Source organism: Lissotriton vulgaris, chromosome 2_1, assembly GCF_964263255.1.
Source record: "Lissotriton vulgaris chromosome 2_1, aLisVul1.2, whole genome shotgun sequence".
NCBI lineage: Eukaryota > Metazoa > Chordata > Amphibia > Caudata > Salamandridae > Lissotriton > Lissotriton vulgaris.
In genome coordinates, this window is record NC_141687.1 from 60,811,850 (window position 1) to 60,836,634 (window position 24,785).

Genomic DNA, 24,785 nt, shown 5'->3' on the forward strand with positions numbered 1-24,785 from the left:
GGCAAAGAAGTTGGAAGGCCCATCTTTGAGGCCGCTCCTGACAATTATCTCTAGCAAAGCACTGTCCACCTTATCATATGCCTTTGCTGCCATGCACGGTAAAGATTCTGAAATTCTTAACAACTTAATAACAAAAATGTATATAAAGGTTCTTCGAATTCCTAGTTCTGCCTCGCCAGCGCAAATGCGACTAGAATTTGGTTTAATGAACGAATCACTAGGTAGACTTTATACTTATATAAAGGTGTGGTACCGAATCAAGCAAAGCGCTAGTGAAAATAACCTCAACAAATTGTGATGGCAGGAATTGGAAACGCAAAAAAAATCGCAGGCTAACAAATTCCTGACCAGCACACTGGATGCAACATGTTCTCTTAACCTCTGGAATAAAAGTTTGCCTTTTTTATCATTCAAGCAGGCGTTAAACAGAGCTGCAAAACTTCATTCGTTGCTAACAGATAAAGGTATTTTCTCTCATCGCTCCCATTCTTGGACTGTGATTAAGAATTACAAAACTCTTAAACCGGCGGCCTACTTAGGCACACCGTTCTCTATTTACACTAAAAAACGACTTATGGCCTTGCGCTTTGGCAAATTTCCAACATTAGCTGACGAACCATCATGGAGGCATATTGAGTCAAAAGAATGCCGTCTTTGTGGTTATGGAAAGGAAGATTTAATCCATCTAATATGCCATTGCAAGAAGCTGCATTCTGAACGTGTAACTTTTTTGAAGAAAGTCTTCTTGGACAGGGGAATACGTTCATGTAGAACCGCCATTATTGGAGGCCTGGATCCAACTGACCCCCAAATGAACTGTAGAATGAAAAAGTTTTTGCAAGCTCATGAAAAACATTTGAAAGCAAGCGAGGGCTTAACTAAATAATTTTGTCTGGAGACTTCAGCCTTGTGGATAAAAGACAGATGGATATCTCTAATTAACATATGTAAATACCAATTTAAGAATTGCTCATTTATGTTTTATGCAAGGATACGAACATGTAAGGAATTTTTTACGGAAATTGTACTCTTTTTATTGTTTTTGTTGTTTTTGTAGTTTTGAGTTAATATTTGCTGAAAGCTGTATTTTAACATATATTGTTATGGTTTTTATTAACTATACAATAAACAAATTACTTACTTACTTATGTGTCTTTTGATTTACTTTTCAATGAGTGGGTTCCTTTTTGGATTACTTTGGAAAATGAGCCCCTGTCATATTTATTTTGTTTAATGTGCCACGTGCCATCGAGAGATCTATTCTTCTGCTTTCATTGAATCACAAGTGCACGCTTTCCTCTGACGTTCAATGATAAACAACAATAAGGAAGTTAGTAGTTCTTTACACGTCTGTTTGTAAAATATTTATTTTGACACATTTTCTTACTTTTTTTGTTACTTTACCACAATTGAATACATTTACTATAACTGATGTGAATTAATCCTGTGTTGCTCCAGATCAGATGCTGCTGTCTAACCCCATCCTTCATAACTGAATTTCTAAATAGCATTGACTGTTATATGCTCTTACCACCTGCTTTCAACCATCACAGTCAAGGGTGCGCAGTGCCTCTACGTTAGGCCCCACCCTGACAGTATGATTGTACGGCTGATCCTGGCTGCTTCCAGAATGGAGTTCTCTGGATTCTGGAGCCCAGCGTGTCACTTGCGCTAGTAGTTATGAGGCAAGTTTGGGTGGAAGAGCGTCTGGCGTATCTATAACGCCTAATGCGGGGGAGAAAGCATATGCGTTCAGCATCCAGTGAGTTGTTACATTGCAGGCACCTTTTTAGGTTTCTTTACTGTTTTTTTTACCACAATGCCAGTCCATTTGTTGCTATTAGAAAAAGACTATTGTTTATCCTGGTCAAGTATAGGCATGTATGTGCGCCACATGTGCACACATGCACATTTCAGGGGTGCAACAGGGTGTCCTTTTGGAACCCTTGCATCTTTGAAATTGCGTGCGCAATTTGTGAGTACCTATTGGGTACTCGCAATTGGCGCACGCAATTTCTATTAATTCCTATGGGCCTCTTGGCCCAAAGGAATGAATGAGAAGGGATTACTTAATTGCAACTCGCAATTTGCGAGTCGCAATTAAGGAATGCGTAGGAATTGCAATTATTATTGCAATTCCTACCTACATAGCAGTTTGCGAGTCCTTAATAGCGATTCGCAAGAAATCGCTATTAAGGACTAGCAAATCTGTCTTTTCATACATATGCCCCATAGAATCCTCTCAACTGACTCAAGCAGACCAAAGTTTTTTTTCAATTTCTGGATCTTTATTGTCTGTCTGGAGTTGGCGCACCAAGTGCATTCCAGCAGTTCAGGAAAGGGGAGAGCCTTTGAAAATCCCTGAAAAGAGAGTAGTTGGTTGGAAGGAGTTAATCCAATTATGGCCTAGCAGTTTGTTGCAATTTTGCACAGCTTAGTACAGAGCAGGTCCCCTCATTTCTCGGCCTGTTTTAACCTCTTTTTAAAATTTTAAGCACACCTTCAAAAGCATTTGAACTTTTTTGTGGCCCAATATTGTATCTTTGCACCAAAATATTGAGTCAATATGTTTCTGATCCCATAATGGCATGCATATTTATACTGGTTACTTGACAATGCTCTTTTACTGTTGCAGATTTCTTTTTGATCTCCGATGACGCTTTGTATGCCTTTGTGATAATGTGTTTTATGTGTCTTTTATAAATGTTGTACTTTTATGATCTTGGAGAGTGAAATAAAATTATAATTAATGAGAATTGTTCAACAAAGTAACTGGCATCTTAGCATAATACTGAGTGGCATGCCACATTTAGGGTATGGCCTTTGGGTCTAGGGTATTTAAGGGTGGAGCTGGAAGGGGTGAGAACAGGGAGTATCTCAAATATGTGACTTCATGAGTAGTCTTTCACTGCCTGAATTAATTTATGCGGAAAACGTTATTCCTACTTTCTAAGGCACAACATCTTGGTCAGGGGTCAGTAGAAGTTTGACTTAAACCAAGAGATTAAGGAAATATTGCATATTCAGCCTACCTCACTCCCTGTGATATGACAGATGCTCCTGTTGCGTTGCGGCCAGCCCAGGCCTTAGATGTGGCTCACCGGTCAACCATGGGGATAGTGGATCTTCTCTTCTTGACATGTCACTGCCTGAAGTGGCGGTAAAGTAGGAAATGCTGATGTCATTTCCTGTGGTAAAGGTTTCAGGTCATGAATAGTTCAAGGCAGTGCTTAATGGGGGCAAGGCTATTATCATGGGTTCTGTTTTACATGTCACTTTAGCCCCTTCGCAGCGGGGTTAATTACCCCGCGGCGCTGGGGGGAAGGGGGCATGCACAGTGCCACAGTGCTTGTGACAAGCTCGGCTCGTCATGCAGCACAGTGGCGCTGTGCTCATGACGAGCTGAGCTCGTCATGACCACACCCATTTATATAGAGGGTTCAGCACAGCAGGGGAATTATCCCCGCGTGTGAGCGCTGCACGGGTCATGACGAGCTCAGCTCGTCATGCGCACAGCGCCACCGTGCCTTATGACGAGAGCACAGAAGGTGTTAAGGGTCACTGCTGCATGGCGGCTGCAATTCTGTGTTAAGTTATGGTGTCTTTTTCGACGGGCGGGGTCTCGATTCTAGGTGCAAGGAGACAGGACTTAACTCAGAAGGGGTGCGGCCATCTGTTTGAGTCGGATGTACGTTGTTACAACGCATGCTTTTAGCACGCATGCTGTAACAACGCGGTTTTTATAACGCATTCTTTTACAACGCATAATACAAAGGGGTGTTGGATAGTGAATATTTTAATTTACTATTCCAACACCAGTCCCCGTTGACACTATGGAAGGTGTTGGATAGTAAATTAAAAGTATTCCCTATCCTTGAGCGCCCCCCAGAGTCATGCGTTGTAATAGAATGCGATTTAAAAACCGCGTTGTAATAGCACTGCGTGCTAAAAGTTGCGTCGTAAACGACGTTCCCCGTTTGAGTCTGAAGATAAATATCTCTATTATCTACTAACACTGACCATAAGATATAGTAAGAAAATGTAGTGATAATGTAAACATCGGGCATCATACATCACATGTAGCTATTTGTCACGGTCTGTGAATCTAGAAAAAAAGCTCAGGTATACTCTGTGTGCATGCCACTAGTGATATTCAGCACTCATAGACAAGTCCCATCCTGTCTGGAGATTGTCAGACGGAGGCAGCAGCAACTGCATTGTTTTGCCAAGTGGATGCACATCTGTATCATTGTCATCACCAGGTTTATTTCCAGCACTATATCCCCTTGTAATACTTCGGAAAACCTGGGCAGCAACATTTACAAACATTGAACTCCTCGAAGACTGAGCAGTTTATCTTTTCAAAAGTTTAAGACACTATCTCTAGCTCCTTTCTCTGCTGAAGATAAGTGATCACCTTTACAAGAATCATCCTTTGGCACTGAACGTGGAATACATGGCGTGGTGCAAAAACAAAGTTATTGCAAACTGAAATTCTTCTGAGGAGCCCTGAAGGTAGGTTTGCTAGTTCTGGCCATAACTATGGGGAAAGGCAGCACAGGTGGCTGACCCAACTTCATATTGTTTTTAAACTTTGCAAGCTTTGGAAGTTGAAAGTCTTCGTTAAAAACATTAAAAAGAGGGAGGCTGATGGACTGGGCCCTCTCTGCCGGGTCACCCCCAGATGTTTTGCCTTCACCCCTCATATGTTCTGGAATTATGTTTTTGTTGGCTTTAGGGCTCTGTGACGTTTACAACTACTAAACTGTGCTAGAATGCTTGTGCTCACGCCTTTAAACATGGTAAAATTGGCTTACATGTGATAGGCAGATTTAATCTACTAGTAAAGTGGCACTACCTGTGCCACGGGCCTGTAAATTAAAGGCTAATAGTTGGCCTTCAGCACTTATTGTGCCACCTACTTAAGTATATCTTTTAAACCACATCTTAGGCCTCCCATTGCAGACAGTGCACATTTTTAAACTGCCATTTCAGCTTGACAAAATAAACCTTTTGCCAGGCCTTTTACACAACCTTTCTTTTTAACACATATAAGTCCAGGAGTATAGCTTGGTCAGTAACATTGGAAGGGTGTGAGCTTCTGATTTTCCGACAATCAGGCTGGTATATATTGTTTAAATACATTACAAGACACGTAGGGTGCATGAGAGGAACCGAGGGGTCTGAGGAAAGGGAGAGGAATGCGGCTTGGTAGATGTACTAAGAGAGAATTCACAATATTTTGTAAAAATAACCAATATTCTGAGGGCTTTCAAAATAGAGTGAGAGAGAGAATGTGTGTGGGTTTTTGTCTGTATGTATGTAAAAACCACAAGTGAAATCTGACTGACATTTCACAATACTTGACTGAAAACACCTGTAACTATTTATCAGAACATACATTTATTATGGGGGTGTAGAATACCCCATAAAGCTATGCCTCGGTCACCACACTTTAGGCCCTTAGGGCAGGTTCATTGTATTCAAAAAGTTGGACATGTACATTTAAGTTTTACATGTTGTGGTACTGACAAACTCCTACATTTGTTTTCACTACTGTGAGGCCTAACTCTCCCATAGGATAACATTGGGTTGCCTTACTGCATTTAATAAGTGCTAACGCTTGATTGGAATGAATGTCATGTTTACAATCAAATTAATTCTGATTTTAAACCCTCTTGGTAAAGTCTGATTTTAAGTCAACATTTTGAGCATGCCACTTTTAGGAGAAAGAAAACTTCAGGAGAAATCCTGAAGTTTTGAACTCTTGACGACCGCAAACATGGTTGTTCATGCTGATATCTTGATGTCTTTTACGACCACCAATGCACTACAACGACAATCAGCATTGCGCGATCTTCACTTTGCACCACCGTGACCATCACGGCCCTCAACACGAAGCTCAAGCAGCGACCATTCGTGACCCCCAACAGGATCGCTGCACTGCAGCGACAACCATCCACAACACTCTCTTCACTGCCTTATACACTGCAAACTGGACTCTCTGTGGCAGACTTTGAGAAGGTAACATTTTCAATTGGATTGACCTAGTCCCTGTTTCCAGCTTGTGCTCCATCACGGTTGAACTGAACTAGTGACTTTTGCCTGGTCTAGCACGACCAGATAACACAGTGGTGCTTTGAGCTTTTGGGCACTACACTTACCTAAATCTTCGGAATTGCATTGCTCCTGTTCCACTGATTGGATTTTTGTCATTTTGGTATAATTTTATTTATTGCTGCATACATACTCTACACATTGACTCTAATTAAACCTGACTGCTTTTGTACCAAGCTACCAGAAGGTTTAGCACAGGCCAATTTAGTGACTTTTGTGGTTCACCCTGGCAAGGATTATTGTTGTTGGGTTGTTGTTTGAGAAGGGTTCTCACCCCGCTCAACCTGACAAGGGCCGTGGCACTTATTGTTTTTAAACTAAGCACTGGTTTCTGCACACCAGTATATCCAGTCTTTTGTGGCCACACATCCTGCAGCCAGAAATCATCACATGTGGCGGGCAGGCTAAAGTTCACCACAAAGTCTGCAACTTTTGGGCACATTCACAATGGACGCATGTTCGCAACTTTTTGAGCGATATGTGAACTTTGTCCGCCCCTGTTCTTGAGGCCTAATGCATCAAGGTGCTTGTCCTAGGGACTGGAGGATGACTTACAGTCTAGTGTCACAATCCCAACCTGGATTCTACAGATGTTACTGTGCAAGTGTATGGGCACTGTCATGCCAAGGCATACGTAAATGATTTAGAGGCATTGATAGTTCTAGACATTATAGTTCATTCCACTTCCACTTTAAACTAGTACAAGTTGTTGCGCGTCAGAAATGTGCACATGACCAATGTCCTTGTTCTGGACTGACTTAACCTTACTTGTCAGAGTCTTTGTAGGGCACAGATAAGAGCCTTACTGCAGTTGAGTTTTCATTTACCCTAGGGACAATCCACCAACATACAGAGGTCTGGAGTCATGGAATGAACAACCGTTGCAAGTTTGAGATATTTCACCTTATACAATCGACCCTGAAGCACAACGTTTGAATGTCTTGGGGGTGTTGAGCTGTAATAACTCTCAAGACTCCACTTTTCAATATTCGGTAGGGTGGTTACGAGGGCATTGTAGTGGTCTGTAGATCTGTGAGATTTACAATCATTTGTGTATCCTCATCTGCTGAATGGGATATCAGCCGATGACTTGACCCACTATACCAGTGGTTCCCGAACTTGTTTGACCCACGGCTCCCTTGGCCCATTGGCCATTGCCCAAGGCTCCTCACTGTTCCTTTTTTGAATATGTAAACACCGCCTCTGGAGTACTTGCATTTTTCTTCCTAAAAATAATTGGAATGAAGCTGATGAAGGTATTATAATCATTCACGCAGGGTGTTTAGTATTACTAAGGTGGCACCTCTAATAAAATATTCCTAGTTACACTTCTTTGCCCATGCCTTTTTCAGAGTTCACTCTCCAACTTTTTTACCCTACTCACAGTGCTAGATAGCACCCCTATGCATGTAGGCCCCATTGCCAAAGTGTTTCAGCGCTTGAAGAATATTTGCATGCACTTCCATATCTACCCATGTTATACGTTGCAACACATCTGCCTCTGCAAAGTGACTCAAGATTTTTTAAACCACATACAGCTTTATTTTTGCTGCCTCCTCCTTAAATTGGCTCCAAATCAATGCAAGTGAAATACATTTCTCAGATTTCCTTTTTTAAACGTTCCTCTTTCTTGCTTCCAAATGTTGGCATTATGCCGTATATTGTGTTTTACTTCCCTGTGCTCAAGGAGAGAGCAGGCCTGTCTGTATATGTTTGTGTACTGAAAGAAATGTGTACTAGAAGTACCTATGGTTCAAGTACAAATGTTAATACTTAATAATACTTAGATGCCGATTACGATGTTGGTCGGAAAGGCTCAGAACGGGATTCTGATTCTCTGAATATGATTCGGAACCTATGTTTCCAACTGAATCGGATTCTTTTTGGACCGACCAACCGATTACGATGCAGGGAAACCGTTCGGGCTGTCCTATACGGTTCCGGACGGCATTCAGAAAGCCCGAATTATTCGGAGCTGAATCGTACAGCTCTATGGACACGGTCCTGACTGAGCGATTACGATGATCGATTCAGACAGCTGGTCCGAATTAGCTTGCCTAATATGAAACAGCTGTCAGAATCTGAATTAGGGGGCCCGTAGCAGGCCCTCCTTCATCCGCAAGCCTCCAGTTGGGGCCCGTGCGGGTACCCATGGAACCCCTCTTTCCAACCATGCACAGTGTGGCATTCCTCATGAGGTGCCCGCCACAGGGTGCAATGTTTTCACTAACCACCCCTTTTTTCAATGGGAGCTTGTGTTCTCGTTCGGAACACTGGCTTCCATTGAAGTCAATGAGAGTCCGACCGAACGATGTTGGGAAGCATAGTAACCATCGGTCGGACTCGCAGAACCCGATTCAGTTGGAAACCATTCCAAAACCGATTCGGTCAGAAGAGTTTCCAATCAACATCGTAATCGAACCCTTAGTGTGTAATCGACAGCACAACTGTACTTTCCTGATAACTTGCATCTGTGTAAAATGCATTTGGAAAAAGTGAAACTAATAAAGAGTCTTACAAAATAAATCATACATCTTGCGTTTACTTTGGGAGTGTTGGAACTTGGGGATCCAGTGAAATATGGAGGTCATCTCCTTCGACATGCGACAGTTAAGCACCACGTTTACAGCTTCAGGTATGTCACTTTCAAATCATCAGCATCATGTGTTTCAGTCTAATTAGTTTAACTGAAGCCAACAGACCCTTCAACATTAAATGCTTTGAAGTGCTTGGTGTGCGGCTCCCTTGGCTAGGTTTGACGGCTCCCCAGGGAGCCACGGTGCAAGGTTTGGGAACCACTGCACTATACACTACAAGTCTAACAGAATAATTTGTGATGAAAGGCCCTAATCAGTGATCCTAAGGAGTAAGTATGGGCGACTTTTGCGGATTCGCGGTCCGTGAATTCGCGTGAAATGGCAAACAAACCTGAAAGTTCGCTGATTTTCCCGTGAACTCGCAGATTTTTTTGCCATTTGCAAAAATATGTGCCCACGTGTGTCTGTAACTTTGCCACCGCGCCGAAAGACGCTGAGGTCCCTCGAGTGATCTGTCCATGATAGTGAGGAAAGGGCAGGAAGACGTTGCATACCCTAGTGTGTGTGTGGCGGGGCCAAACGGGCGGGGCTTCTATGAAAGTTCACATGCCTCTTGTTTAAAAAGGGTCAGAGACTGATCAGAGCAGCAGATGAGAAAGAAGCAGCCTCCTGTCCACAGGAAGAACACGGGGATTGTCCGCGAGAAACTCGTGGATGCAAAGAACTCCATCAAGGATTACATCTAATTGTAGGCGCTAGATATAGGGCGGAAGCACACCTGCATAGCCTCGACCGTGTTCACTACGTTACGAGTTGTTTGGGCTGATTATAATGCGTGACTGAATTTGAGCTTCAACTCGGGCACCAGCTTTATTTATATCTGGAAGTGCTTCCTGTTGAGGTTTAATTGTTGTGACAGGAACATAGTGCCAGAATAAATCCTGCCTGCATATTTATCCACAAAGATGCCACCGTGTTGTGCCACACCTCTACTCAACTGGAGTACTTTCTACTGGCTAATCAGTAAGTGCTACCTCGTTGGGTAAATGTATAGTGCTTTTGCTACACTACAGCTGCGCAAAGGGCCAGAAGAGTTGTGTCCAGTGACCAGGTGTGTCTGTACCTCTGCCACCGCGCCAATAGGTGCTGAGGTCCCTCCGGAGAGCTGTCCATCACAGTGGGCGAAAGGGCGAAAAGATGTTGCATACCCTAGTATGTGTTGAGCGGGGCCAAACGGGCGGGGCTTCTATGCAGGTTCACATGCCTCTTGTTTATAAAGGGTCAGATGCCGATCAAAGCAGCAGATGAGAAGGAAGCAGCCTCCTGGTCACAGGAAGAACACTGGGATTGCGCTTGAGAAACTCGTGGATGCAAAGACCTCCATCAAGGATTACATCTAATTGTAGGCGTTAGATATAGGGAGGAAGCACACCTGCATAGCCTTGACCGTGTTCACTACGTTACGAGTTGTTTGGACTGATTATAATGCGTGACTCAATTTGAGCTTCAACTCGGGCACCAGCTTTATTTATATATGGAAGTGCTTCCTGTTGAGGTTTAATTGTTGTGACAGGAACATAGTGCCAGAATAAATCCTGCCTGAATATTTATCCACGAAGATGCCACCGTGTTGTGCCACACCTCTACTCAACTGGAGTACTTTCTACTGGCTAATCAGTAAGTGCTACCTCGTTGGGTAAATGTATAGTGCTTTTGCTACACTACAGCTGCGCAAAGGGCCATAAGAGTTGTGTCCAGTGACCAGGTGTGTCTGTACCTTTGCCACCGCGCCGATAGGCGCTAAGGTCCCTCGAGAGAGCTGTCCATCACAGTGGGGGAAATGGCGAGAAGATGTTGCATACCCTAGTATGTGTTGAGCGGGGCCAAACGGGCGGGGCTTCTATGCGAGTTCACATGCCTCTTGTTTATAAAGGGTCAGAGGCCGATCAAAGCAGCAAATGAGAAGGAAACAGCCTCCTGGTCACAGGAAGAACACAGGGATTGCGCTCGAGAAACTCGTGGATGCAAAGACTTCCATCAAGGATTACATCTAAATGTAGGCGTTAGATATAGGGAGGAGGCACACCTGCATAGCCTCGACTGTGCTCACTACGTCCCTAGTTGTTTGGGCTGATTATAATGCCTGGCTGAATTTGAGCTTCAACTCAGGCACCAGCTTTATTTATAACTGGAAGTGCTTCCTGTCGACGTTTAATTGTTGTTACAAGGAGCATCGTGCCAGAATTAATCCTGCCTGCATATTTATCCACGAAGATGACACCGTGTTGTGCCATACCTCTACTCAACTGGAGTACTTTCTACTGGCTAATCAGTAAGTGCTACCTCGTTGGGTAATGTATAGTGCTTTTGCTACACTACAGCTGCGCAAAGGGCCAGAAGAGTTGTGTCCAGTGACCACGTGTGTCTGTACCTTTGCCACCGCGCCGATAGACGCCGAGGTCCCTCGAGTGAGCTGTCCATCACAGTGGGGGAAAGGGCGGGAAGATGTTGCATACCCTAGTGTGTGTTGAGCGGGGCCAAACGTGCGGGGCTTCTATGCGAGTTCACATGCCTCTTGTTTATAAAGGGTCAGAGGCCGATCAAAGCAGCAGATGAGAAGGAAGCAGCCTCCTGGTCACAGGCAGAACACAAGGATTGCGCTCGAGAAACTCGTGGATGCGAAGACCTCCATCAAGGATTACATCTAATTGTAGGCGTTAGATATAGGGAGGAAGCACACCTGCATAGCCTCGACCGTGCTCACTAGATCACTAGTTGTTTGGGCTGATTATAATGCGTGGCTGAATTTGAGCTTCACCTCGGGCACCAGCTTTATTTATATCTGGAAGTGCTTCCTGTTGAGGTTTAACTGTTGTGACAGGAGCATCGTGCCAGAATGAACACTGCCTGCATATTTATCCACGAAGATGCCACTGTGTTTAAAAAATCCGCAAATCCGCTCGCGGGCGGATTTTTTGGCAATTTCACGAGATTCGTAGACCGCAAAATTGCCAAAAATCTGCAAAATCCGAGAGCGGAACGGATTTTGCGCCCACCCTTACTAAGGAGGCAGTCAACCTCATCCAAGAGGGACATCTTGGTGGCACTTTGGGGCTGTAAGCCATTATGCCAGCAGCCTTGAGCATGTGGAATAGGGCTAAAATCCCTTTCATGCATGCTGGTCAATCCATCAAATACCCCAGTGAGTCTGTTCAGCAGCCAGTGGAGAGATGTGTGTACAGCCTGCAGGTCAAAGGTTACAATCTTGGTCAAGTGCCATTCATCATTCAGATATCGATGAAAATAGTGCCATTGAGTTGGGCCCTAACAACAGCTACTATTTGAGCATGCTTAGAGCATCAAATTTGTAGTGACTTACATATGAAATGCCATTTATATAATTGTGTAATGGCTTTAGATGGCTAATTATCTATTTTTATACTTAAAATGTTGAACTTCTCTGGACATTTTATGCTCTTAACTATCCTTTACTTAATGGTGGCTTCAGCTACACTGGATTTGCTATTCAGCCCTCAGAGACGAGCCTCCAACACAAAACATAGCTGCTTTGTCTAACTTCATCGTTACATCGCCACCCCCTCGCGGAACCCATGAGGTAGTGGTTAGGATGTTGGCTGTGAAACCAGGAGACCCTCCTAGTAGCCCAAGCTATACTACATTTTGACATTGTATACACACATCTGTATCTACCCATGCTTCACTTCCCTTCCTTTGCAAAATTAGTAGCACTGTGACTGACCCTGTCCCAATCCTACCTAAAATCATAGTGACATCGGTTTGTCGAAATATCTCCTGAAAGTCCAACTGGCCTTTTCCTGTGTATGCCGGTTTACTGCTAGACTCATCCACCTCTGGCGCAAGGTCATGTGCTGCCAGGAAGTAGACCATGGCCCGATGTCCAGTCTGCCTCTGAGAAATATGGTGCATGTCCTTGCGAAGTGTGTAAAAGTCAGCAAGTGGCTGTAGTGATACCTACTGGCCAATCAGAGTATTGCGCTAAGTTCAGTCCAGCACTGCAGTCTACCTCACCACCAGAGAGGTCAGGGTAGTGTGTGTTCCAGCTCTGAATCTAAGGGGAAGAATTGACAGATGCTGCACCCAAGATCTTGGAATCTTACAGGACAGACTCAGTCTATAGGGCTGTCTGTTTTAGAAATGCCAAGGCGCAAAGTATTTTGTGGCGTTGGCTATAAAACTGGACAACATCATATCTATTCGGGATTGGATTCTTACAATGGCATCCCCTTACAGAACACAGCTACGCACTTATTGACTGTATCTTTGCTTTGACCCTGTACAACGCTCCACTGCCTTTGGCTTGGACATTTAAACCATGGTAGAAATGTTCATTTTATTCTATTCTTGTTGTTCGCAACATGCATCTGTGCTGTTTTTATTGTATTCTGTGTGTTTCTTTCTGCTTTGCTGAGCAACAGAGTTCACCTTTTGAAATAGAATGCTTTTTAGTTAAAGTGCATTTTTGTTAGCATAGTTTATGGTTATATTATTGAAGAGGACTTAAAAGGATTGTTTCTAATCACCATGATGTCCCAGGATCCTTGTTTGGGGACGGTCTGTTAGTAACCTAAAAGCACTGATGCCACATCAACTATGTATTGGGTGGACTTCTGCGAAGTTATAAAAGCCTTTCTTTCACATTTAAGCATTAGTGCATTGAACCAAGTCCACTCGTGTCATCCATGGGTGTGAACATTTTTTGTAGAGCTGAGCCACACACTCAGTTTATGTAACAAGACTGTTAGCCCTAATTCTAGTGAGAACTTGCCTGAGTCTCTGTTCCGTAGAACTTACACTTTATCAAATCATCATCACCTGATGAATTTTGTTGCCCAGGATTCCCTTTAGCTTGATATGCATTATTAGTTCTGAGGTCTAAAGTGCACCAGTATGTTGGTAGTCGGTCTGCGTGTGTCTTGCGGGCAGTGAAGGGTGTTCCAAAGGGGATGGTTGGGTCCTGCATCCTTCAGCCAGCTCTATGCACATGTGAGGCTTGCAATGCTTGCAGATAGCAAAATAGGTGCACTACCATCTACCACTGATTGTGAGTTTTTGTAGACCTTGCAACCTTTCTCCAATCCCCAGGTTGACTCTACATGGGCCATAGATGAATGTTTGTGTGTTTTGTCAACATCTATTGGTGCGTGTTTGTCTTTGGTGTGCGTCTGTGTGGGTATTGTCTTGGGTGATGAACTCTATCGAGAAGTCCGTTGCCCGGCCAGGGAAGCCTGTTAGTCAGCACTTGTCTGTACTCTCTCTAAGAAGTTTTTGAGTGAACGGTGTGTGGCATGGTCACTTCTGTGATGCGGTGTCAAGGTTTAGGTCTGGTGTCGCTCTGCAGCATGGTACAGTATATTTATAATGATTTAGGGTATTTTGCAGTGAGGGTGTTATTTCAGATGCCCCCTTCAGTCTGGGTGAACCCTGAAGGCTTCAATTTGTATTTGTGGTGTGCAGTAGTGTGGTGATGGGTAGTGTGCATGTAAATGTGTAAATGTATGTATACTTGTAGCGCACTATCACCTTTCAGGCATCCTGGCGCTGTATACCGATGTGGAACCCTTCCTGGCTTTTCCCTGTGAAATGTCCACTCCTGGGCACCCCCAAGGTGAAGCCAGGCATCCCAGTGCTTTCTAGCCGTTGTGGTGATTAAGAAAGCTATTGCCCAGAGTTGCAGAGTGGGACCCATGATTAGAGTAGGCACCGAGGCAAGAATTATCGAGTCCGTGGACACTGAGCCCAAGACCCTACCGCGTCTGGAATTGAACCCTGGTCCCGGGTCTGACCTCTGCATCAGGGTCTGCCGCTTCTAACCAGTGAGCCACACTTCTCCATGACGTGATGTAGGGTTGTGTGATTGGGCGGGTGTTGCTCTGCATGTTTTTCTGTGCATGGTGTAGTGGGATTGGGTCTGCTATTTGGTGGGTGGTGTAGTGTTTGAGATGGTGTGCCCTGAGGTGTCTTGAGTATAATGATGTTACACGGTATGGGGTGTAAGTAATGTACATGTTCTATGGCGCTGTGTGTGACTTGAAGGTCACTTATTTGAACCTCCATTATCCCAACTCATATTTTCATCCTTTTGAGGTCAACACAATCTGTAACATTTAGTTGGTTAACAGTACAATCTGTTATTAGTGCCAAGCGACCCTTAGTTCATGTGTCATCAGGTGGCTGAGGAGAATGTAATTCACTTTCTGTTGCTTTGGTGAAGTGTATGCCAAAGATGCAGTAAATATATGGCTATAAAGCTGCAATAATGGTGGCCGCAAGGGCTATAAAAAAGTTAAAATACCATTATTATGACCTCTTTTACATTCATCTGCAGCAGGCCACTCCAACATCTTGTTTGAAAATCGTACTTGATCTTTTAACTCTTGAAGTGCTCATTTAACTTCTGTAAGACTTGTCAAAATTCTCCTCTGTGCTCTTTTTGGTGTTCCAGTGGCAGCCTGACTCTTGGCAGCAGATGCAAAGGCTTGAGAACCATCTCCTGGTCTTGGCTCGTACAACAGCAGCCATTGTTGAGGAAAGTCCACCTGCCCCCAGTCCACAGTCCTGCCACTTAAATGTCTCTGGGTGAGACTGGGGACCCAGTGCTTCTGTGGGGTTGAAGGGACAAGGGGCATCACAATCTGGATGAATTAGTATGCGTTCGCGACGCCGTCCTCTGTATGCATAAGTGGCTCTTGGTGGAGTCCATATATGAACTGAGAATGGCGCCCAAAGGAAAGGAAGGTGGCTCCATGGGCCAAGCAGCAGGTCCACAACTGGAGAAAGGCAAGAGAAGAAGACATAAGAGGGTTAGTGAAGAGATACTGGAAAGGAACCAACATTCTAGGGGTCACAGGCAAGTCTGAAATGTCACACATTTCTTTTAACTTTGCTGTTGTTTCCCACTAGTTACAGCCAATAGGGCAGTTAGGTTCATGAGCCGCAGCTCGTCTTTGACTACACCCCCTATATTCATGCCGGCCTACATCAGGACACAAGTTGAGTGTCCACATAATGGACGACTCCAGTGGGTGAGCTGAGCCACTGATGTGCCAACGGGAAGCCAATCTGCACCGTCCTTGCCTCGACTGCACGAATCGGTTCCATTTCCAGATCGGTTGTCAACTCATCTCACCAATTGTTCTAGTGAATACAATACAATACAATACAATACAATACAATACAATACAATACAATACAATAAACCTTGTAAAGCGCACAGCTGTTAAACAGGCATCCTAGCTCTAGAATCAAGGAAGAGAACTCAACGCCCCTCAGTTATTAAATTACCAGGTTTTTAATTGTTTCCTAAACTGGTGCTCATTGGAGAGACTTGATGCAGGAACATAGGGGACTCATTCCAGGCCTTGGTGGCTATAGATGGGTGAAAGGACACCCACCCTAGGTCTTAGGGCAGACCCCACAGCCAGACTGGGAACCGAAACCAGCACTGGCAAACAGTTTGGCCACCTCCTGAGGGGGGGGAGGGGGGTGTTTAGGGGGGAAGAAGGGTACTAGTTGGAAGCACCACTCCAGTCTCACCACTGTCGCTTTTGGTGCTGGGAGCTGGTCCCCTGTAACAAAAAGGGCCCACAGTGGAAATGCCCGGTGCCAGCCAGTCAGCCCTGAAAAAACCTGGGAGTGGTCATCAAAAGGCCATCCCTAGACCTGAGCTCACGAGGTGGCACATAATCGACAGGCCTTTTCTGTAAGTAATAAAGAGCCATCCTGTGAAAGGAGCAAAAAGCAACAACCAAGCCTTTGAAGATGATCCATTTCCCAATCATGAGCCAGATTAATTCTCTGAGATGAGCCAATACCGAGTGGTGTGTTGGCACATTCAGCATCCATCTAGCAGCGGCATTTTGTAGAGTTTGCAGATGTTTAATCAAATAGCAAGAATGGCCCTGTAACAAGGCATTAGCATAACCAAGACATGATGTGATCGACTCATGTACAATAGTTTTCCGTGACCAAAGTGGGACAAACTCTACTGTCTACTTTAAAGAGCATAGCAACGGAAAACACATCCCTGCGAGTGATGTTATATGGGGACGTAAGGAAAGCCTGCTGTCAAAATCAACTCTTCTCCTTCTCACTGCCACCTTATTAATGCAGAGCTCTTTCTAGACACCAGGTTGACCTCTTTGATGGTATTACCTCTGCTCAACCGATGTTTTATTCTTGACCGAGACGTGGCTACACGAAGCCTCACCACCAGATATTGTAGCTGCAGTGCTCCCGGGTCAGACCTTCTCTGGCCAGAACTGCCTTGGTAAGCAGGTGGTGGCCTTGCCATCATCACCTGTTCACCTATTAGCTGTGTGATGCACCCTAACCTTTCCTTATCCAGTTGTAGACATTGGTATTTATGCTCAACATTAACTCTACCTTCTCAGTAGCTGGGGCTCTAATTTACTGCCCACCGGGCCCCAATGGTAATTTCTCCACTAAGCTACTGACCCTGCTAACACCCTTTATTCTTATGTCTGCCTATGTTCTGATTCTAGAAGAACTGAGGGGCACATTATCAAGGACAGCGATAATGGGCTTCATAATATGACCTTGAGAATGCCAATAGAAGTCCATGTTCTGGTGTGAACCTGGGCTTCTATTGGAATTCTCCAGGGCATATTATCAAGCCCATTATCACCGCTTTAGCAGCAGTTTTCTGCCGCTAAACTGGTGATAATTTTAATGCTGTCCTTGATAATATGCCCCTGAGTTTCCATTTGGACCGTCTGGTCTCTACAAGCTGCAACCAGTACCGGCCCACCTTCATAAGATGCACGGAATACACAACATCATAACATTCTACCAACACATTCTTAGCGCATGCCACGTTACCTCAAACACATTCTTAAGTACATTCCAGACACCATACATATACCCTTTATACAATATCTTAAAATGACACGTGCACAGATGCATGATAAATTGTTACATACAAAGAATCAACACATACAAAATAACAAAACTATCAGTAGATTTTCGATACATTCCTACTCTTGCATTGTTAATCATTACACAGGACAGTACTGCAAAGAGTACTGGCAGAAACGGGAATTTAATGCCCCTGTTGATCAAGCAATAGAGTTTTAAGAATTTTGGAATTTTCACAACTCTGACACATTTCTTTGGTTCCACACCAATACGAACATTCTCATCCTCTTCAACACCTTCTGCATACTTCACAACAACATAAAAACTTTCATTCTTTACTACAACAACGTGATAAGATTTTCCAATTCTTGAATCCTTTGTCTGCATTGCATTTGTAAATAATTTAATCATTCTAATGGGTCTGGAGTATTTGGACCTATCTTTCATTTCTTTTAGGATCCTTATTCTTATACCAAATCACCAACTCCTACCTTTGTTACTTTCACAGAATGTTACATTCCCCCCAAAAAATTTGGGTTGATTATCTTCAACCTTTTACTCTCTCTCCAGAAATCATCCAATCCTTCACTCCCACCATTCACATTCGCCCATGAGAAACATAAAAATGAATTTTGTTATCTTTGCTTGAACAGTTCCAAAGGACTGTGCTAAATTTTTACCACTGGCTTTAGATAGTTGAATATTCTCCCTGAGAACACTATTAAACAGCCCAATCATACCATTGGCCTTTGGGTGGGACAGAGCACATGTCTTGTGTCTTATATTCATCTTTAAGAAATCTTTAATCTCTTCAAACACTATTTCCATTCCATTGTCAGTTAGTATTCATTTTGGTAGTCCCTCTCTCCTGAAACCACACTCAAAAATGTAATTACTGTCCCAGTTCCAACATTATTGACTATGCAAACCTCTGGCCATCTACAGCCATATCCAGCAACACAGTAACATATTGTTGGCCTTCTCTCCTAGTTAAGGTTAAATTAAGTTTCTCTAATATACATCACGACATCATGACACAGCTCTTTAGGTAGACTCCTAGTTATCATGGGCAATGTTCTTGCTTTGCCCATTTTGTCAATTTGTAGATGTTCTATGCTTTCTCTAGCTGCTCTTTCCACTTTAAGGCCCATTCCCGGCCACCAATAATTCCATCTAAATCTGCTCTTAGTTTCACTGATACTAAGATGTCCCGGATCGTACTTATCAGCTTATCTCTGAAGATACTCAGATAATTTTGTTCCTCCGTAAATTAACCCATCGTCCTCTGACATACTGTTTCTTACCTCCTAAAGGTTTACACACTATTGATGCATTCACCTTTAGTCCTCCAACCTGTTTTTATTTTATTTGTCACCTCCAATAGAACTTCATCTGTGTGTACCGCCTCAATCCATTTTTCTTCACTCATTGCACACTCCAAGATTTTACATACTTTGATATCCTCACTGAATTCACCACCATATTCATCTTCTTCCTCGTCATGACTGACACCAATCAGACGAGATATGCAATTGGCTACACCACTGCGTGCTACAGGTATGCATTCTACTGCAAAGTTAAAATCCTGAAATGCTAAGATCCAACTACATATTCTTCCCGAAACAACATTAGTACATTCACTAACAAACAAATCCCTCAACGAGATAGTGAGCAGTCATTACTTTAATTGTGCCACCACTCAAGACGTTTTGAAAACATTTTTTAATTTTCTCACTGCCCAGAATATGCATAAGGCTTCTTTCTCGATGACTGCATTTTTTAATGCAGCTTCTCTTAAACTCCTAGAGTGAAACATAAAAGCTTTTTATGACAGCCACTTCATCTTCATATATTCGTGACCTGTCAAAACTAAATTCCTTTATTACAAAACTTTTGTATGCTTTGTACGATCAACAAATCTTGGAACAAGCTTATTATAATATTCAGACATACTTAGAAACTTCATCAGAATCATCAACATGGGTGTCTATGACGCAGATTTCATCTGTTCTTTTCTTTCCAAGAACCTGAGAAAGTGTTAAGTCACTCAGATATAGACATCAACAAAAAACATGACGCAATATCAGTCTGGAAGAAGTGCCTTGTTCTCTCAATTTCAAGGTCGAACAAGAACAATAGCCAAAACAGTGTAGTCTGAATTGTTGAATTTTCACCTTATTTATTCAAAAGAATGTGCCTTAGACTAGCATGTTGATGCTCACCGGTTAGACAAGACATTCCTAAAATGATATTAGAAATTCCATCTTAGGTAAGATATAGTATAAAAGGACTGCCACTTGACCACTTGTTAGGAGAGATGCTCCGCCCCAGATTATCACGCAGATAGTGCCAAAAAAGATCCTGCCTGCCAGAGATGCTGCCATATTGCACTTTCTACTGAAGCTGATATTGAGCCAGAATCTGGGAGGAGCTGATGCTGATGTGTTGCATGTTTGCGTTTCTTAAGGAACACAGCTTTCCTGACTACTGATAATCACAGTGTTTGGTTGTAAACAGTTGTGCAGTGTGCTCATTCTCCCTAAGAAACTCTAGATGCACGTTATGCTACTCCCTGCTCTCCTAGTGTAGCAAACAGAAGTTAATCTTAGGGTCTAAGGTTTTTAGATGACATTTAAACCATGGGAGATATGTTCATTTTATTCTTGTTGTTCACAACATGCATCTGTGGTGTTTTTATTGTATGCTGTGTGTTTCCTTCAGCTGCGCTGAGCAACAGAGTTCAACTGTTGAAATAAAATGCTTTTTTAGTTAAAGCGCATTTTTGTTCAGCATAGTTTATGTTTATATTATTCAGGAGGACTAAAAAGGATAGTTTCTAATCACACAGATGTCACAGGATCACTGTTTAGGGAGGTACTATTAGTAATCTAAAAGCACTGATGCCACTTCAACTATGTGTTGGGTGGACTTCTGTATTGCTATGAAAGCCTGTCTTTCACATCCAAGCTGACTCAGTTTATGTAACAAGGACTTCTTAAATACCTGAATACTGTAAAGGGAATGACAAGTTCCGTTGGGTCCTTCAAGCTCTCATGAAGTGTGATTTGATAATATGAGGGGTTTAAAGCCAGCATTGAAAACATATTAATACCTTTTAGTGAGGATACACTTAGAGGAGATATCTGTCCACCTTAACACGCTTGTTTTAAGCCTCTGAGATTGATCCATAGTCTCACCTTACCTGACGATTTGCATGCCACTACCACAGGTACCAAGCACTCTGGTGCCTACACCTCTTCTATGATGCCTAGCTCCTTTAGTTTCTCAAGCTCAACCAGCATGGCACCCAACACTGCTACCAGGACCTTTCTTACTTTACTCAGCACCTCAACACAATCACCTTTCAATACAATCCTACGAGAACACATTTTGAGACATTCTAATTGATACTTTACCTTAGGGAATGCATTCAAAATGAAAGTGGCTGTGTGTTCAGTCAAGTCCTTATCACACCTAACCTTATTGAATTCCTTTAAGTCTCTTAGGAGGCTGACTATTACGATCTAATTTCTTTTTAACAGATCCAACTAATGATGCTGTCACCTTTAGAAACAACATACATTTACCCTGCGATGAATCTCCAATTAAATTCTAACTCATTGTTAAAATATCTTTCTAGTTTTATAGGTTTGTCTCATATGCTGATGCTCCTATAACTGGTTTGAAAAGTTCTTCAACTTCCTTTGGTAGAACACTTAGGGAACTGAAATTATCTTAGCACCAGAATCAAATAGCATTTCTACACCTGCACCTGAAACTTTCACCACGTTCATGGTAATATATTTGTTCCTAGCATCTATTTAAATACGATTTCTCCAAAATCATTAGATCGCTTTTCAATTTCAGCCTCTCTAATTCTTTCTTTACATCCTTTTGTTCTACAGTTCTTTGCGTAATGCCCCTTCTTTCCACATTTTCTGAATGCCACCTAATAGCTAGACATTATTTATTGTTGGTAAAAATGTTCAGTAATAGCACACCAGTGTAACATTCATGTGTACCTTCCTTCCTTTCTTTCACCCTCAGTAGACGTTTTCATTTAAATGCTTTGGACTCTTTTGACATGCCCATTATCTTTTTTTATCTCTTCTACACATGCTATTGAATGCTCAATTTTTTGTGCTTGAAACAATCCTTCAGTCAGATCAGGGTTGTTCGTTTGGCATAACTCATCTCTCACTCTTTCTGCATTGCAAACTAACATAAATTGAACCTTTATGCTTTCATCCTGCAAAGTACAAAATGTACACGAGGAGGCTAATTTTTGTAAACCAGTCACAAACTTTCAACAATGTTGCCATTTGTTTTGTTGTCTCTTACCAAAGTATTACTTCTCAAGTATTGTATTCACTTTTGGTAACTAATGTAGATAAAAGTTTCTTATTCAAATGTTATACTCATTAAGATTGGCTGACTCTTCTTTACTTGAATCTGGAAGATGATCAAAAACGTCCTGTCGTTCTGGTCCTAGACATTGTCGAAGAAAATATATTTTCCTCTTAGCACGTAGGGAAGTGCCACATACTCTAGGAGAGTGACAAAACACTTTCTTCTACTTTGCCCATTTGATCATGGGTTCTACTGGTTAAGTGAGAAAGAAAGGTGAATTTGTGGCATTTTGCATGTTGCTCAACTACACAGCACAACAATATCCACCAAGATGTGAAGACCCTTAATAACCTAAACAAGTTAAATATTAAAATCTACTAATGTACAGGGAAACTGAATGATTAATTCACACATCAAAGTTAACTACGGCACGTTATAAGTCTCCTGCAGAAAAAATCATCTAACACCATAAAACGAAGGAGAGTGTGATTAATCACAACAACCATTGACTAAACAGGACTTACACACAAATAACTATTCTGACATTAAAGGTAAATATGATAAGCATCTACATATGATTCCCAGTTCTGGCACGTCTTCATAAGATGTACCGAATTCACAACATCATAATGTTCTAACAACACATTATCAGCACATGCCAAGTTACTAAAAACACATTCTTAACGGCATGCGATATACCACAAACAGGTCTGGCGCTATCATTTGTAAAGACCAAGGCTCTACGCTTGTGCTTCCTCTTCTTTATGAAGCCCCCACCCATAGAGACGGATATCCCATTGATTCCCTTTTCTGTAACCACCCTTCTATTATTCCCTAGTCCCCTGCTCCTAAGGGATGGACAGATCGCTTAGCCATTGCTTTTCTCTTTGCAACTTCCCGTGCCCCGAAACTCGCCTTGGCTAAAAATCTCACAACATGGTTTACAACGTGGGCCAACATTTTGTTGATTAACCTGACTACGGCACTCAAATCCATTACCTTAACTTACCAAATGGACCTCAGTGTAGCTGCCACCCTTTTTAACACATGGACACTGAAAGCCCTTGATAATATTGCACCCTGCAAATTAAAGGCGAATCATCGTACGCACACTCCCACTCCCTGATATTCTAATTATCTTAAACTATCCTGTGCGACTGTAAGAAGCTGGAGCATAAGTGGTGCTCCTGCAGCCAAAGCAGTCTATAGAGCCTCCATAAAAAAACTATCACTGTCTTATTCGTCGAGCAAGACCTAGCCTTGAGGGAGTACCTTGCTTTTTGCCTTCAATCCTCTTGCTGAGGGAAAAATTATTCATACTCTCCTTACGACCAACTCAAGTTCTACTTTGGGCTCCTGTCCACCTCACGTCATGGTACTGGCCCTTCCATCTTATATCAATCTGGTTTATTGCCTGCCACCAATGACCTTATGTTGCTCTTACAAGAAAGCCACTCTGTTGCCCTTATTGTGCTTGATTTGTCAGCAGGTTTCCACATGATATCCCTCTCTTTCACCTGGGTGCCTGTTAGAAGGTTCCCTGCTGGCTGTGCCCATTACTTCAGACAGATCTCAGACTGTGCACAGACTCCTCTTTAACCCCTTCGATGCTGATGACGAGCTCAGCTCGTCATCAGCCACGGGGGGGCGTGTGCGGATGACGAGCTGAGCTCGTCATCTAACGCGGCTTTTCGAAAAAAAGCCGCGTAGCGCAAAAATCACCGCAGCAGCGATGCGGTTAAATCCAAGGCATCAAAAGTCACATGCAGTGTTCCTCAGGACTTGCCCATGAGCACCACTCTTTTCAACAGCTATGTTTTCACACTGACTGCACTAGTACCATCTTTCAACCTGGCTTCTTACAAAGATGGCACCCACATTTTTTAAAATATTTCTGATAAACCTGATCTTACTCTTATTTCTGCCTTTTCCCGAGCGCAATTGCTCAGCGGATGAAAAACTGCTTCAAGTGTAATAGTGCCAAATCAGATAGTCTACTTGTTGGCAATCAGGCACATGCTTGGACCACAGCTTGGTGGCCTGTGGAGCTTTGTTCTCGCGCTGCCCCTTTAACCCAGGTTAGGAACCTGAACCTTCTCTTTGATTTTGAATGTGGTTTAAACTTCTTCGGATACTGGGAAAAATTATTCATGTGCTCCCAGCATCAGTACACAAACATTGCATCTTGCTTGGATCATGGTAATTCTATTTGTTCTGGTCTTCCGGACTTTCTGGTGCAAAGGTTACAGATTGTCCAGAACTCTGCAGGTAGGCTAGGCTCCCTTCTCTCATATCCATCTCCCTTCATCTCAACCGGCTTTATTGGTTGACAGGTCAAAAGCTTTGTTAATCAAGCCAATTGCAACACACTCATTAAGGCAATTATAACCCAAGTTCAAAAAGTGTGGCTCACTGGTTAGAGGCAGCAGAACTGGGAGCAGAGGACGGCCCGGGACCAGGGTTCAATTCCCGACGCGGCAGGGTCGTGGACCAGGGTCAGCGGACTCGATAATTCTCACCTCGGTGCCTACTCCAACCAGGGATCACACTCGGCAACTCTGGGCACTAGCTTGCCTCATCTCCACAACGGCCCCCCCACATACGCCGGGGATGCCTGGTTTCACCTTGGAAATACCCAGTAGGGACCATCTCACAGGGAAAGCCAGGACGGGTTCCCCAGCGGTCTACTGCTCAGAGATACTCCTTCGGGAGTCGATTCTAGCACATTACAAACCCACAATTAATTAATTTAAGCTGATCACCCTTCCTGTACACTGAGGTCCACCTCTTCTCTTTTTGTAACAGCCCCAGTCATTAAAAAAAACAGTCTTGGTGGCCCTGTCTTCTACTCTTTTGGCTTCCAAA

General features: G+C 43.1%; 1 protein-coding gene and 1 long non-coding RNA gene across 4 annotated transcripts in view; one reads left to right on the top strand and one right to left on the bottom strand.

Moving 5' to 3' along the window:
- The first annotated feature begins 3,982 nt into the window (after positions 1–3,982).
- LOC147729559 (uncharacterized) lies at positions 3,983–11,575 on the top strand. Its single transcript, XR_015308331.1, has 3 exons — positions 3,983–9,254; positions 9,909–10,756; positions 10,897–11,575. It is a non-coding gene; the product is annotated as an uncharacterized LOC147729559 (long non-coding RNA).
- Positions 11,576–14,528: 2,953 nt separating this feature from the next.
- Positions 14,529–24,785, bottom strand: part of SLC11A1 (solute carrier family 11 member 1) — a 247,802-nt gene continuing 237,545 nt past the window's right edge. For 2 of the 3 annotated variants that reach the window (XM_086954461.1, XM_086954463.1), the window contains exon 15: positions 14,599–15,463. In XM_086954461.1, coding sequence (XP_086810587.1) covers positions 15,338–15,463 — 126 coding nt within the window. In that variant the 3' untranslated portion in view covers positions 14,599–15,337. Of the gene's footprint in view, positions 15,464–24,785 lie in introns of all 3 variants that reach the window. The other variant, XM_086954462.1, reaches the window with a different exon arrangement.